Source organism: Oncorhynchus masou, chromosome 8 (genome assembly GCF_036934945.1).
Source record: "Oncorhynchus masou masou isolate Uvic2021 chromosome 8, UVic_Omas_1.1, whole genome shotgun sequence".
In the NCBI taxonomy this organism is placed as follows: Eukaryota; Metazoa; Chordata; class Actinopteri; order Salmoniformes; family Salmonidae; genus Oncorhynchus; species Oncorhynchus masou.
In genome coordinates, this window is record NC_088219.1 from 41390686 (window position 1) to 41408283 (window position 17598).

Below are 17598 nucleotides of genomic sequence, written 5' to 3' on the forward strand. Positions count from 1 at the left end.
CACTGGTTTTACCTGATGTAGGTCATTTACTTTCTGAACAGACTTTTCAGCTGTTAATTCTGAGATAGCCACACATCAGCATTTAGGGCCGTATGAAAATATAATAAATGACATGCACCATTTATAAACCCTTTAATGCACTGTTCCTGTACCATTCAAACTCCATAAACTACTCACAAGCAATGGATCATGTAACATGGGCACAGCAGATAGCCTAGTGGCTAGAGACGCAGGTTATTAAGTGATTTGTCGCAGGTTATTAAGTGAGTGATTTGTCTGTTGTTGTTCCCGTGAGCAAGGCGAGACAGTTTAAGTCGGACGTTTACATACACTTAGGTTGGATACATTAAAACTTGTTCACAAACCATAGTTTTGACAAGTCGGTTAGGACATCTACTATGTGCATGACACAAGTCATTTTCCAACAGTTGTTTACAAACAGATTATTTCACTTATAATTCACTGTATCACAATTTCAGTGGGTCAGAAGTTTACATACACTAAGTTGACTGTGCCTTTAAACAGCTTGGAAAATTCCAGAAAATTATGTCATGGCTTTAGAAGCTTTTGATAGGCTAATTGACATAATTTGAGTCAATTGGAGATGTACCTGTGGATGTATTTCAAGGCCTACCTTCAAACTCTGTGCCTCTTTGCTTGACATCATGGGGAAAATAATTAATCAGCCAAGACCTCAGAAAAAAAGAATTGTAGACCTCCAAAAGTCTGGTTCATCCTTGGGAGCAATTTCCAAACGCCTGAAGGTACCACTTTCATCTGTACAAACAATAGTATGCAAGTATAAACACCATGGGACCATGCAGCCCTCATACCGCTCAGGAAGGAGACACGTTCTGTCTCCTAGAAATTAATGTACTTTGGTGCGAAAAGTGAAAATCAATCCCAGAACAACAGCAAAGGACCTTGTGAAGATGATGCAGGAAACAGGTCCAAAGGTGTGTGTATATATGTGTGTGTATGTATATATATATATCCACAGTAAAATGAGTCCTGTATCGACATAACCTGAAAGGCCGCTCAGCAAGGAAGAAGCCACTGCTCCAAAACCGTTATAAAAAAGCCAGACTACGGTTTGCAACTGCACATGGGGACAAAGATTGTACTTTTTGGAGAAATGTCCTCTGGTCTGATGAAACAAAAATAGAACTGTTGGGCCATAATGACCATCGTTATGTTTGGAGGAAAAGGGGGAGGCTTGCAAGCCGAAGAACACCCTCCCAACCATGAAGCACGGGGGTGGCAGCATCATGTTTTGCTGCAGGAGGGACTGGTGCACTTCACAAAATAGATGGCATCACGAGGAAGGAAAGTTATGTGGATATATTGAAGCAACATCTCAAGACATCAGTCAGGAAGTTAAAGCTTGGTCGCAAATGGGTCTTCCAAATGGACAATGACCCCAAGCATACTTCCAAAGTTGTGGCAAAATGGCTTAAGGACAACAAAGTCAAGGTGTTGGGGTGGCCATCACAAAGCCCTGACCTCAATCCCATAGAAAATGTGTGGGCAGAACTGAAACCTGACTCAGTTACACCAGCTCTGTCAGGAGGAATGGGCCAAAATCCACCCAACTTATTGTGGGCAGCTTGTGGAAGGCTACCCAAAACATTTGCCCCAAGTTAAACAATTTAAAGGCAATACTACCAAATTCTAATTGAGTGTATGTAAACTTCTGATCCACTGGGAATGTGATGAAATAAATAAAAGCTGAAATAAATAATTCTCTCCACTATTATTCTGACATTTCACATTCTTAAAATAAAGTGGTGATCCTAACTAACCAAAGACAGGGAATTCTTACTAGGATTAAATGTCAGGAATTGTGAAAAACTGAGTTTAAATGTAGTTGGCTAGGGTGTATGTAAACTTCCGTCTTCAACTGTAATTGCTCCAGGTGCTCTGCACTGCAGCTGACCCTTTTCTTCCAGACCCTCAGGGTGTGTGTATGTGTGTGTGTGTGTCTGTCTCTGGGGGTCGGGTCGTGAATGTAAAGATACATTTCCCTTCTCTGTAAGCTAATGGGCAATAAAGTACACTTTATCCTATTCATGCTTTTTCTAACACACTCTGTTCTAAAATGAGGACAGAGAGATGAGAAATACCTGACTGTGTCCTGGTTAAGTATGTCTAGTGAGAGAATGATTGGTTCTCATCAACATTTCACCTTACAAGCAGCTCACTGCTCTGCATTTCCTGGAATGAACAGTTCTGCAGTGAAACAGATGGCAGTATGACTCAATTTGTTCTATTCTTACTCGTGAAATGGAGTTCGGAGCAAATGCGACGATAATTACTCTGAAAGCATCACATTTCTGATACCGGTGGGGGGAGTGCAGCGTGCATTTAAGTGTGGCAGTACATTATTGTGTCTGGGAGCATACAGACTGTAATTGATTCAGTGTTGCTGATGAAAGGAGACACAGGCAGGTGCCGGCCCCAATCACCTGCGGCCCCAAATCAGCTCTCACATTTCTAAGAAAAGGAGCTCATCCATTTGGCTAGCATTTAATACGTTTTGGGATCCATGCCAAAACAGAGTGCTGTGGTAGATTGGATGCAGTAGTGAAAGGGATACATAGCACTTTAGAGGTGCCTGTGGTAGCCTATTCACTCTATAGTGCACTACATTTGACTAGAGCCATACAGGCACAGGTCAAAAATAGTGCACCGTATAGTGAATACACTCTTAGAAAAAAGGTGCTATCTAGATCCTAAAAGGGTTCTTTGGCTGTCCCCATAGGATAACCCTTTTAAGAACACTTTTTGATTCCAAGTAGAACCCGAGAACCCAAAATGATTCTACCTGGAGTCAAACATGGCTCTGCTATGGGGACAGCCGAATATCTATTTTGCAACCTTTTTTATGAGCGTGTAGGGTGCTATTTGTGAGGCAGGCCAGCAGCTCTCCTTTAGTTCCCTGCATACCATTTCATTGGCCTTTAAGGCTCCACTTAAGCCACTTTGGAGTCTCATAACCACTGATGTAGGTCAATGTAAACGAAGTGTGGCTCGTTAAGCAAGCTGCTGGCCAGTCGTCCTGATGTCGGTCATCTACAGTCTGTTGGACACATTAGAAGAGGCTGGTTATTGTCAGTTACCATGGCTGTTTATTACTCATTGATTTGAAGGTGTTTCTCAATAAATGCAGTTTCAGATGTAGGGTCTTGCTGTCAGTTGTTGCCACTATAACATTGTGTTTATGTCATTATTGTGGGGCGATAGTCAATCTAGCTTGCTAAGCAATGTACTGTAGCTTGCTGAAGATACAGCCCTTACCTTATGCATTGATTCAGTACACTCCCTCCTTTGTCAATGCAATGTTCAGTGTCAAGTTACATTTCAATGTGTTCCCTAAAACATGAATTTCCCATCCAATTAAAAAGTAGCCAGTGGGGTGCGGGTGCACCCATGTTGAACAACACCAAATGAATTGCTTGCTTGCGTGACCTTTGCGCAATCAAAAGAAAATGCCATGCTTGCTAACTTGGTTAGCAATGTGACTGTTTTCAATACATCCACTGTTTTAGACTCTTTGGTTGTTGTTTTTTAGCCAAGCAAGATAAATAAATGTTCAGTCAGTACTGAGTGAATGAACAACAACAAAAGCTTCCTGTCATCACCAGACTGTCCATTTAAGACAATGGGTTCATGACAGGGTTTTGAGTGTAACTATTAACATCACCGCCATGGAATCTGAAGGGTTGCCATTAGTTACTACAGCCACAAAGTTTAAAAAAAGGTTATATCGTAAAATTCATGGGAGAAAAATATATATTTTTGGTCTTACTTTAGGGTTCGGGTTAGGAATAATGTAAGCAGCGTGGTTAAGGTTATGGTTGAGGTTTTACATTAAGATTTTAAGAAGATAAATGGTAGAAATAGGCCGGGTTTATGACTTTGTGGCTGCGGTAAGTAGTGACAAGCAATCCACCCACTCTAGAGTACGCAATCTTCATGCTTGCGTGACACATTTGATATTTTCTATGCGATTAAAATGAAAAGGGGAAATACACATATTATGTGAGTTCTTCGGGGGCGAAGGACACCGTCTGTCCAACCTCCCACCTGCTGTGTCCCGGTCCTCCTAGCTACCTAGCTAACACAGTGTCCTTCGACCACGCCTGCCCTCGCCCTTGTTAACAGATCGGTGGGACAGAAGTGCCCGACAGGCGGAGGACACTGTCTGCCGGTGTCCTATCCATCGTTAGCTAGCTTGCTATATACAGTATCCCACCTGCTGTGTACCGGAATCCTAGCTAGCACCCAGTCCAACCCCGGCGTGATATCAGGAGTGGTGGAAAAAGTACCCAATTTTCATACTTGAGTAAAATTAAAGATATCTTAATAGAAAATGTTTAAAGTATAAGTCTATGCTCTGCCGCGGCTTTTGTGGAGCGATGGGTAACGATGCTTCGAGGGTGACTGTTGTTGATGTGTGCAGAGGGTCTGGTTCGCGCCCGGGTATGGGCGAGGGGACGGTCTAAAGTTATACTGTTACATAGGCAGTCAAAAACAAACAATACCTCACAACCATACAAACTGAACTAAATAAGGAGCTGGTGAGACCAGGTGATCAACTGCCTGTCCAGGGGCAGAACGACAGATTTGTAACTTGTCCGCTCGGGGGTTTGAACTTGCAACCTTCCGGTTACTCATTCAACGCTCTAACCAGTAGGCTACCCTGCCACCCCGAGTAGCCTAGAAATCAATGAACACATATGAAAGACAGGACTACGTTCAAGAACACAAAGAAACAGAACACAAGGTTGACAAAGCAGTTCTCTTGATAAGTGTGAATTAGACAAATTTCCTGTCCTGCTAAGTACTTTTGGGTGTCAGGGAAAATGTATGGTGTAAAAAGTACATAATTTTCTTTAGGAATGTAGTGAAGTAAAAGTTGTCAAAAATATAAATAGTAAAGTACAGATACCCCAAAACCTACTTAAGTACTACTTTCAAGTAGTTGTCCCGGGAAACATTCAGACGACCACTTCTAAATTGGAGCATTGCAGGATGTCACAGGTCCTCTGCTGGCTCAGAACACCAAACAGTTTGTTTATTTTTCATTTTTTTTAACCAGGAAGGGTTCATTGATATTTTAAATCTCTTTTTCAAAAGTGTCTCGGCCAAGATTGGCAGCACCAAGTCATTACACAATTACAGACAGACAACATGAAAAACTACAAGTAAAAGATGTGCCACTTCATGCCTTGTTCTCCGAGCCACCTGATGTGACACTCAATCATTTATTTTAAAAGTTCATGGATAGGTAACATGTTAATTATTAATGTATTTTCCAGGGGCTTTCTCAATTGTCTTGTTATATTTCACTTTTTTCACTTCCTCTGGAAAATCTGCTGTTCATATGAAATAATACTAATAACAACATTATTTCTGTTGTCATTTACCCGTTTTGCTGTGTTACGCCGTGTTATAATGTTATATTATAACATTATATATTATAATGTATAATAATCACCTTCCGGTGTAAACACCCCCCCCCCCCCCCCCCCATAAAACAAAAACGATCAGAATACAGTGTAGACATTGTTAATGTTGTAAATGACTATTGTAGCTGGAAACGGGCAATTTTTTACGCAATATCTACATAGGTGTACAGAGACCCATTATCAGCAACCATCACTCCTGTGTTCCACTGGCACGTTGTGTTAGCTAATCCAAGTTTATCATTTTAAAAGGCATTGAGACTGGTGTTTTCCGGGTACTATTTAATGAAGCTGCCAGTTGAGGACTTGTGAGGTGTCTGTTTCTCAAACTAGACACTAATGTACTTGTCCTCTTGCTCAGTTGTACATTGGGGCCTCCCACTCCTCTTTCTATTCTGGTTAGGGCCAGTTTGCGCTGTTCTGTGAAGGGAATAGTACACATCTCGTTGTATGAGATCTTCAGTTTCTTGGCAATTTCTCACATGGAATAGCCTTCGTTTCTCAGAACAAGAATAGACTGATGAGTTTCAGAAGAAAGTTATTTGTTTCTAGCCATTTTGAGCCTGTAATCGAACCCACAAATACTGATTCTCCAGATACTCTGCTAGTCTAAAGATGGCAAGTTTTATTGATTCATTAATCAGAACGACAGTTTTCATCTGTGCTAACATAATTGCAAAAGGGTTTTGTAATGATCAATTAGCCTTTTAAAATTATAAACTTGGAATAGCTAACACAACGTGCCATTGGAACACAGGAGTGATGGTTGCTGATAATGGGCCTCTGTACGCCTATGTAGATATTCCATTACAAATCAGTTTGCGCCCGGGTATGGGTGAGGGGACGGTCTAAAGTTATACTGTTACATCTACACTGCATTTCTAATCAATTTGATGTTATCTTATTGTTATCAAAAACAAGGACATTTCTAAATGACACCAAACTTTTTAATGGTAGTGTATACAGGCATATCCTCCAAACACCGGATTCAAGGGCATTATCACTTTTATAAAACGGGTTACCAACATATTCAAATAATGATTGACATATTTTCATTAAAAACGTTATTTTGATGAATTTATTCATACTATTTCATCCTTCCACAATATATAGTCCCGGCACTAGGGTTGCTACCCAAGCCAGCTGGTCGTTCGTTCTTTCGGTTCGGTTGCCAGAGACGCGATCCAGTCGTTCCGTATTTTTGTTCCGTATCTATGGACGCAACCCAGTCATTCATTCTAAATGTTCCATTATCATACTCGCTGGCAACGTTCTTATCCCTTGCTCGCTAGCTAGCCAACTACACCTAATTTACAGTGAGGTCAGAATAACAGCGAAGTCGTTGTGTTTGCATTTGTTTCAGCTGTTTTTTTGGATACATCCGTAACAATGAGCTAATGAGGCGCGATTTCGCCTGGCACAGAAAGATGTGCTCCCTCATCAGGACATTGTTGTTCAGAGGAGTTGGCCAACAACACAGCTAGACAATCACTTCAAGCTGGAAAGACTAGCTGCACTTTGTTTTACCTTTTTCAATTGACATTTCTTTGTCTATATCCATAAAAATGATGCCAGCTGATTCATGATTTCGACTGGCTGAGAAACGCTGCCTGCCTGTGTCTATTTCCTCCCGACTCCCGACACATTCATTACAATGGGACAGCTGGAGGTCAAATTTGAATATTGAAACAATGTTGCAAATGTCAGAGAGACAGACTGCAAGGTTTATACAAATATCCGCTGCTGAAAACAAATGTTAGTCTAAAATAAATGTGAGATAATGTCTAGATGCTTCTTATAGTGGAGATCAAGTTTATAAATGATGTCAGAAGGTGAATTCACCAATTTGTAAGTAGCTCTGGATAAGAGCGTCTGCTAAATGACTTAAATGTAAATGTAAATGTATAAATTGCTTGGCTGGGCTAATGAGGTAGTGGATTTCGCAGTCAGATTGAACAGAGTAACAATGTGTATGCAGGTTGCTAAGGATTCAAACCTTCTCAAACAGCCTAACTCATACTCATCAGTGGATTAATGGACTTTTTAGTGTCCTGCTATTCAAATAATGTATATGATATCATTAGGCTGTATGTATTTTTTAGATATTGGTCTATTGCAAATGTTTATTATTGTAGCGTCACTGTCTTTATTGCAAAATGAATACAAATACACATGAAACATTAAGCTACATATTCATTTGACAGGGGTAATAAACTGCCCATTGATCAGCAAAGCAATTGATTAAACATGACTGTGTTTGCAAAACAAATGTTTCTGAGTGCATATCAATATCACACGTAAGCTAACGGTTACAGAAATCAGGAATACAGACAGGCTCTGTAGACCTCTATATATGAGTGACTGTGTCCAACACACCACCACCTGGTGTTATGTTGGGCACCTACTGACCCCAAAAAGATTTCATGAAATGAATTGTTAAATAAAAAGGTTTAGGGCAGGCGCCACATTGCTACAAGACAAAACGGCTCACATGATGGTCTTGTAAGTATAAAAGCAAAGCTTGTTTTCATATATTTAAAAAATATACTACTGTAGTAGTCAAAGCTGTGTACTGGAAAACCTTGGTAGAGCGTGGGTGGAATAGGCATTGTGATGTTCATGTGAATTTCCTTTCTTTTTCGGCTTCAGTCCAATGCCTACTGCTCACTTAAAACTTTGTTTTTTGTTTTTAATAGATACTAAAGGGCCAGTAAGTAACGGTAGAATTGTGAAGTAGATTCAGATAGAGAAGCGTTGATGGTATTTCACTGTCCATGGTGCTGAATCTTACATCAGCCAGCTCTCTCTTCATCTCCCTCTCTTTCTCCATCCCCCCATTATCTCTTTATCTCTCCCTCTCCCTCTCTCTCTCTCTCTGCCCCTCTCTCTCCGTTCCCTCTCTCTCTCTGAGTACATTTGGGGCGTCTCTGGCCGGGAAGATGCATTGTAAATAACGACCGCTGAGATATGTGGTGCTCGATAGAGGAGAGATAGAGCAGGGGACGAGGAAAGGTATGGGAGGAGGTTGATTAATGGGGGAAGGATTTGAGGAAGGGCCCCTCAGTCCTGCCACTCAGGGGCTGGATCAATCTATTCTCAGGCCCCCTTTCTCACATCTCTTCCATATGGTTTAATGTGAATCATAGTCCCCCTCTGGCTTTCAAACAATTACATTTCCTACCTGCATAGCTTCAGGCTCAAGGGCATGTTTTAATAGTCAGTTGCTTATCAGTTACTTATGGTTCGTTGTTACAATGATCATTTCTTTATCTTCCTGAGATACAGTATCAACCGTGTGGGATTTGTTGCAAAGAGGATGCTATATTATCTGTAGCTACAGATAATGAGAATAATATCCTGTGAATGGAATTGTTGCTATAGTGAACCTGAGGGACAGAGGGCCCGTTCACACTCAGATCGTACAACTGATGTACAACGCATTGTGATACAACTGATAACTGATGACCAGTAAACTTTGATTTGAATAGTTTGTCGTACAACAGAGAGTTTGTCTGCGCAAAAATGTTGACACAACCATTTTGTCTGTGTGTAAATATTTTTGTGACGATAAACCAAATGCGTTATGACATTAGTTGTACAAGTTGAGTGTGAACGAGACCCAAGAGAAATACTGGAATGGGTCAAAAATTGAGAGAAGAGAGAGTGGCAGAGTGAGAGACATTGTAGATACAGTATCTCCTTGTGATTGTTGCCTCTCGTCCATTAATTCCGGGAATGTCCTTGTGTCAGGTGTGCTCCCTATCCTGCCTCTAATTCACCAGGCCACTCGTTATGGTGCACACCTGTCACCAGCGGTACGTGCATAATGAACCTCACCAGGACTCCATCACCTCCTTGATTACCGGCCCTTTATATGTCTCTCCCTTTGGTTTCTCCCCCAGTCGTTGTTGTTCCTGTTTCATGTCGAGGCGCTGTTTGTGGTTCTTGTTTTGGTCATTTACTAATTAAATGTATTCTCTCCCTGAACTTGCTTCCCGACTCTCAGCGTACATCGTAACACCTTGTCAGTCTTTCATCCATCTGCTTTCAAAAAGGGTTTGTACCCATTGACTTATTACACATTTTGTTGTGTTAGCCTGAATTTAAAATGGATGAAAAAAAATATATATGCTCACCCATCTACATACAATATCTCATAAGGACTAAGTGAAAACATGCTTCACCTTGGGTTGTGATCACAGCTGTGAGGTTTTCTGGGTAAGTCTAAGAGTGTTGCACACCTGGATTATACAATATTTGCACATTTATTATGTAAAAAATTAGTCAAGCTGTCAAGTTGGTGGTTAATCATTGTTAGACAGCCATTTTCAAGTCTTATTAGATTGTCAAGCCGGTTTAAGTCAAAACTAGGTAACGAGACCACTCAGGAACATTCAATGTCATCTTGGTAAGCAACTCCAGTATTTATTTGACCTTGTTTTTAGGTTATTATCCTGATGAAAGGTGAATTTGTCTCCCACTGTCTGTTGGAAAGCAGTCTGAACCAGGTTTTATTTTTTAAGCTGCCTGTGCTTAGTTCTATTTTTTTTTTTATCTTAAATGCTTTTGTATTCAGGACAAAATGTATTTCTTTGACACACTTGTTCAGTTTTACTTTAATGCCTTATTGCAAAGATGGTTCATGTGAATATTTCTGTACAGGCTCCTTTTCACTCTGGCATTTAAGTTAATATTGTGGAGTAACCACAATGTTGATCCATCCTCAGTTCTCTTAGCACAGCTATTGTTTTAAAGTCCCCATTGACCTCATGGGGACATCCCTGAGCGTTTCCCTTCTCCGGCAGCTGAGTTAGGACGCACGCCTGTATCTTTGTAGTGATACTTCAAAGGGATTTTAAGGGTCTGCTTTGGAACACTTTAGTGGTCTCTGTGGTTGAATCTCTGTTTGAAATTCACTGCTCGACTGAGGGACCTTACAATTATGTGTGTGTGTGTGGGTTACAGAGTTGAGGTAGTCATTCAAAAAAATAATGTTAAACACTATCGCACACGGAGTCCATTCAACTTATTATGTGACTTGTTAAGCAGGTTTTTTTTACTCCTGAACTTATTTATTTTTTGAATACTTATTGACTGAAGACATTTCATTTTTAATTGACTTGTAAACATTTCTAAAAACGTACTTCCTTTTCTGACATTATGGGGTACTGCGTTCAGGCTGTAACACGACAAAATGTGTCAAAGGTCAAGGGGCATGAATGCTTTCTGAAGGAACTGTAAGTGTTTACTTCAGTCTATCTAGCGTTAGCATGGGAAAAACAGATCCTGTATACACCAAACATGTGTGCACACACAAAGACATCTTCACACCGTAGAGTGTGCACAAGACTTGAGGGAAAATGCTGACCCTGTCGACTGTGTTATGCACATGCGTACTCACGCATGACTCTCGTACCTTACACAAATTTGCAAAGGGGATTGCCTCCATTGATAGGCACATGGGCATATACTGTGGCTCACTCAGATGGACCTCTACCACAAGTCTGTTCTGTGTTATACGGTATAACTTTGGTCAATGTGCCAATGCTTAATTGATCCATGTAGAAGGCACCAACTGAACTGCCTGCCGACCTGCACTGTAACAATTCAAACAAATGTTCTTTCTGGCCAACCGTTCAGGTATATTCCCCCCCCTCCCGTTTGTTGACTTTGTAATCGTGTAACAACATTTGGAACATTCTGAACACACTCCACTTCCAGAAAAGATCCAATTACTTCTTGGGTTAAAGAATGAACGCCGTTTTGTTTGTTTACATGTGTTCTGGTACCTCTTTGATTTGCGTTCCCCTGTCATTGTTAACGTTAAGATCTAACTTCACCACATACATGCACACACAACCAGAAGTCCGTCCAATCACACACCTGAGCTGTACCACTCCCACTCAGACAGCCGGTGAGCCCAACAGCCCCATTCCCACTCGGACAGCCGGTGAGCCCAACAGCCCCATTCCCACTCGGACAGCCGGTGAGCCCAACAGCCCCATTCCCACTCGGACAGCCGGTGAGCCCAACAGCCCCATTCCCACTCGGACAGCCGGTTCCCACCCACTCGGACAACAGCCCCATTCCCACTCGGACAGCCGGTGAGCCCAACAGCCCCATTCCCACTCGGACAGCCGGTGAGCCCAACAGCCCCATTCCCACTCAGACAGCCGGTGAGCCCAACAGCCCCATTCCCAACAGGGCCCAACAGCCCCATTCCCACTCAGACAGCCGGTGAGCCCAACAGCCCTGCAACAGGGCTCTGAATGGTCTCCAATCACAGGCAGAGGTGTTCAGACGACAGCAGAGAGCACTTCTCTCTTCCCTTTCTCATCACCCATGTGTCTGAGCACTGAGCTGATTCCCCCTGTTCCCCTTCAGCTCTCAGTTGTTTTATAGGTCCCTTTGGACTCAGCGGTAAACACACAGGGAGTGGCGGAGTGAGTGTGTGTGTGTGTGTGTCAATGTGTGTGCGCTCATGTGTGTATGCCGGTTAAAGGAACCTGCCAAGCGCAGCCAATTACCAGGTACAATTAGCCGTGTTTTCACTATAGGAGCCAGCACAACACCGTAGCCCCCTAAAAAGCTGTTACGCTGGGAGACAAGGGCAGACCGTTTTCTCTTGGTTGGCATAAAATCCATGGGCCCTTCTAGAGTCTCAATGTGGAACCCCAACACACATACACCATTACTTCCCCAGATTACATTATTTTAAAGAATAGGGCCCTTCTAGAGGCTCAATGTGGAACCCCAATGGTCCCTACCTCAACCCCTTTATCTGAGACACACAAACACACACACACCATTACTTCCCCAGATTACATTATTTTAAAGAATAGGAGTATTGTAGCTATGGTACACACACACACACACTACTGGTAGTGTAGCATGTACATATAGAATGAGGCAGTGAGGATTTTCATTAGGAGGATTTAGTTTTTTATGCTCTTGCCTGATTGCTGCCTGTATATTACCTGGCTTTACCGTTTCCTGTTTTCCCCGTTTCCAGCCAGCATGGCCTTTAGCTGTGGGCCTTACTGATGCACTTCATCAGGCTCTGTCCCGGTCAGCACTTTCCTGCTGGGACACAACACAGTAGGACCACTGCTTCTGCCACTGTAGAGCAGCAGTGCTCTATACTACTGTTGTGCCTTTATTCACAGTGGGAACAGTTTATCCCCCCCCCCCCCCCCACCCACCCTTGTCTCCTCTTTCTCCTCTTCTCTCTTCCCGCCCTTCCTAAGTGCTCCTCTACCAAACTCTCTCAGCCATTTCCATTTAATCTAAACACAGTTCATTTTCCACTTCCTGTTTCCTGTAATTGGAAAGGAACATTTCTGCGCCAGGCACGGCACCACGAGAGAGAGAGAGAGAGAGCCTGTTGGATCTCATAAATCACAGGAGTACACACTTGGCAAAGTGGCCCACAGACACACATCTACTCCCATACTCACAGACACACATCTACTCCCATACTCAGACACACAATATAAAGGCAATTTCTATATTTCCATCTCCTCCCCCCTTTAGAATACTGGTCATGTTAGTGCCATACAGGAATTCCAGGTGTCATCTCTGGTGACAGAATGGAGGTAGCTAGCTAGCTAACACAAGATTTTGATCTGCGTCCCGAGATTATTCAGGTGAGATTGATCAGTTTAGAGGTGTTTGTAATGTCACTTTCATATGCAACTGATTGCTTTGACTGCTCTCAGTCTTGACCCAATCAAAGCCCCCACAATGTAATGTCTACTGCCAAACCCTGATGAAGGCTACAGGAGACCGAAACGGTTTGACTTTGAACAATTCAGAAGCATTTCTATCAACTCCCACTGTCCTCCCAAGAGTTGCTGAATTTGGTTTTCTCTTTAGTTTGCAGTCTCAATTCATTCACCTTGGTTGGAGAGCGAGGTTCCCCAGATGCTCAGGGGAAAGCAGGCGATCCGCTAAGTCGACTCTTTAGTTGAGTTTTTCAGCCCTTTTCTCGGAGGAGGCCTGCAGCATAACTATGTGTATTAGGAGCCGACTAGCGCTTCTAGTACTCCGACGGTCTTCTCTGTAAAACGGGCTGTATTCATATATCTTCTCAGAGTAGGAATGCACATCTAGGATCGGCACTCCTAGCTCTGAGAAGCGTGTTACATACGGCCGTAGGAGAACAGTCTGAAATATATGGCTTTTTGAGGATCTGACTGTACTACAGCAAAATGGTAGGATCTTTTCACACTCTGATGCAGTCACCACCCCGCACAAACGTACGACTGCATCTACAGCAGACTATCAGAAATCAATGAGGCACAACTCCGTGTCCTTCTCTCAGTTGAGCAAATGTGTGCGTTACTGTGTGCATGCGGGCATGATTGATTACCAGAAGGATCTGTATGCACTTTGTGCTTTGAAGCGCTGGCTCATGTATGAATGGATGATTTGGATGATTTGTGAAATATTTACTTTTTCATCTGACTTTATCTTCGCTTTCTCTCACCACTCTCATCCGCCCCTACCTCTCCTCTCTCCTCTACCCCTTCTCTCCTTTCCCTAGGTGTTGAAGGGCAGTAAGAAGCTGTCCCTGTGGGTGCGGTCGGTGGGGCGTATCCCGGGGGGTTATGTCACTAATCATGTGTACACCTGGGTGGACCCTCAGGGTCGCAGTGTGACCCCTCCCCCTGACCTCCCAGAGCACCGCAGTGCCACCCTGAGACGCAACGACAGCCAGCGACGCAGCAACATGCAGCTGCTGCAGGAGGGAGACGAGAAGAAGGTGAGCCGGTAGTCAAACACACACACACACATGGTCGATCCCCAGTTGGTTGGCTGGCAGGGTGAAAGGTCACTGAACACACAAGTACACACCCAGATAGAGTCCATCCACAATATCGCTGGCCTCTGAAAATGCCGTAGTTTAGTGTTGGGCGTTTACACAGTGTTTCCAGATGCCAGCTGTTCAGGGCCTTCACATGGATAATAATGTTTTATTGTTGCGACAAATGCTCTGCTTAGCCAATAATAACTCACCAACAATAGCCACAATAGCTGCTCAACTCACTGTAAAAAACACACAGCGTTCAGAATCTTAGACAATGCTGGAATCCGCATATTCTTTCTCTCTCAAATCTCTCTCTCCCCCCCCCTTCTCCCCCTCTCTTTCCCCCTTCTCTCTGTCAGGTGAACTTGGTATTGGATGATGGCCGTTCGCTGGGTCTGATGATCCGGGGTGGGGCAGAGTATGCCTTGGGGATCTACATCACAGGAGTGGACCGGGGCTCTGCTGCAGAGTGTGGAGGACTCAAGGTAACCACTGATGTGGGCTGAGTCCCAAATGGCACCCTTTCTCTACAGTGCACTACATTTGAGGTCACTGGAGCTGTCCATGGTGCTAAATACTGTCCTGGGCAGTTCTCCTCCTCTCTCCCTCTGTTCTTTTTCTCTCTTGTCTCTTTCTCTGTATCATTTCCCTCCTCTCTACTTTGTGCTCCCTGTTTCATATGTATTTTCTGCAGTGGGTATCAGGTGCACAGAATAATGTTTAATAGCGGGAACCGGGTAACCAAGATTTAAAGAGATTTCCTGCCCAAACCCACTCCCGTTTCCCTGGTTAAATAACAGTGAGAAATATAATTGTAATGAATAATATCTATGAGCAGCATGACATGAAATGGAACTGTTAAATGATATGCCATGTCTCAATCTGTCTTCTCCAAGGGCTTCTTTGCTCTGCTATCTGCATGATCAATCATCAATGCTCAGGGTGGGGACACAATGCATGTATCATCTCATCAGCTGGTAACTGTTTGTCTTGTGACAGATTTGCTGCAGCGTAGTCTATGGTACAATAATATTAGGACTAATATATCTGAATGCCCGTTAAATATACACATCTCCATCTGGCTTTATGGGGTCAACAGATTTTTTTATTGTCAAGATGATTGTCAAGCCACACCTGTTGCTGACAAATGTATAGAATCGAGCACACATCCATGTAATCTTCATAGACTAACATTGGCAGTAGAATGGCCTTACTGGAGAGCTCAATGATTAGGATGCCACCTTTTCAACAAGTCAGTTCGTCAAATTTCCACCCTGCTAGACCTGCCCCGGTCAACTGCAAGTGTTGTTATTGGGGACTGGAAACATCTAGGACGAACCATGGCTCAGCCTCGTAGTGGCAGGTCTCACAAGCTCACAGAACGAGACTGCCGAGTTCTGAAGCAACTCGCGTGTAAAAATCTGTCCTCGGTTGAAATGGGTTTCCATGGCCGAGCAGCGGCACACAAGCCTAATATCATCATGCGCAATGCCAAGCGTTGGCTGGAGCGGAGTAAAGCTGGCCGCCATTAGACTCCGGAGCAGTGGAAATGGGTTTTCTAGAGTGATGAATCACGCTTCACCATCTGGTAGTCCGACATACAAATATGGGTTTGGCGGATGCCGGAGAACGCTACCTGCCCCAATGCATAGTGCCAACTGTAAAGTTTGGTGGAGGAGGAATAATGGTCTGGGGCTGCTTTTCATGGTTCGGGCTAGGCCCCTTAGTTCCAGTGAAGGGAAATCAGCATACAATGACATGCTAGATGATTCTGTACTTCCAGCTTTTGTGGCAACATGTTGGAGAAGGCCCTTTCCTGTTTCAGCATGACAATGCAACCCTTGTACAAAGCGAGGTCGATACAGAAATGGTTTGTCGTGATCGGTGCTGAAGAACTTGACTGGCCTGCACAGAGCCCTGACCTCACCAATGCTCATGGCTGAATAAAAGCAAATCCCTGCAGCAATGTTCCCACATCTAGTGGAAAGCCTTCCCATAAGAGTGGAGGCTGTTAATGCAGCAAAGGGTGGATCAACTCCATATTTATGCCCATGATTTTGGAATGAGATGTTCGACGAGCATACTTTTGGCTATGAAAATTATCTCTCAAAAGTTTGGACACACCTACTCATTCAAAGATTTTTTTTATTTTTTACTATTTTCTACATTGTAGAATAACAGTGAAGATATCAAAACTATGAAAACACAAATGGAATCATGTAGTAACCAAAAAAGTGTTAAACAAATCCAAATAAATATATTTTATATTTGAGATTCTTCAAAGTAGCCACAGTTTGCCTTGATGACAGCTTTGCACACTCTCTGCATTCTCTCAACCAGTTTCATGAGGAATGCTTTTCCCACAGTCTTGAAGTAGTTCCAACATATGCTGAGCACTTTTTGGATGCTTTTCCTTCGCTCAGCGGTCCAAGTCCTCCCAAACCATCTCAATTGGGTTGAGGTTGGGTGATTGTGGAGGCCAGGTCATCTGATGCAGCACTCCATCACTCTCCTTCTTGGTCAAATAGCCCTTACACAGCCTGGAGGTGTGTTTTTGGTCATTGTCCTGTTGAAAAACAAATTATAGTTCCACAAAGCGCAAACCAGATGGGATGGCGTATGCTGCAGAATGCTGTGGTAGCCATGCTGGTTAAGTGTCTCTTGAATTCTAAATAAATCACTGACAGTGTCACCAGCAAAGCATCCCCACACCATCACACCTCCTCCTCCATGCTTCTCGATGGGAACCACACACGCAGAGATCATCCGTTCACCTCCTCTGCATCTCACAAAGACACGGCGGTTGGAACCAAACATCTCAAATCTGGACTCATCAGACCAAAGGACAGATTTCCACCGCTTATGTTTCGTGGCCCAAGCAAGTCTCTTCTTCTCATTGGTGTCCTTTAGTGGTGGCTTCTTTGCAGCAATTCGACAATAAAGGCCTGATTCACACAGTCTCCTCGGAACAGTTGATGTTTAGATGTGTCTGTTACTTGAACTCTGTGAAGCATTTATTTGGACTGCAATCTGAGGTGCAGTTAACTCTGATGAACTTATCCTCTGCAGCAGATGTAACTCTGGGTCTTCCTTTCCTGTGGCGGTCCTCATGAGAGCCAGTTTCATCATAGCACTTGATGGTTTTTGTGACTGCACTTGAAGAAACGCCGTGAAATATATAGTTTCACAGACATATTGTTGCATTTCTTTCTGGTTTGTGCGAAATCGTTAAGAATAATATAAAACCAGTCTGCGCACCACCAAGGTGAATTGGTTTAGTCTTGACTCTTGGTTGACAGTGTTGGGGGATGGGTATTGTAG

General features: G+C 43.2%; 1 protein-coding gene across 1 annotated transcript in view; it reads left to right on the forward strand.

Moving 5' to 3' along the window:
* Positions 1 to 17598, forward strand: part of whrna (whirlin a) — a 138720-nt gene that overhangs the window by 46620 nt on the left and 74502 nt on the right. The window contains exons 2-3 of the mRNA XM_064971268.1: positions 14014 to 14232; positions 14637 to 14762. Of these exons, the coding sequence (XP_064827340.1) occupies positions 14014 to 14232; positions 14637 to 14762 (345 nt within the window). The remainder of the gene's footprint in view (positions 1 to 14013; positions 14233 to 14636; positions 14763 to 17598) is intronic.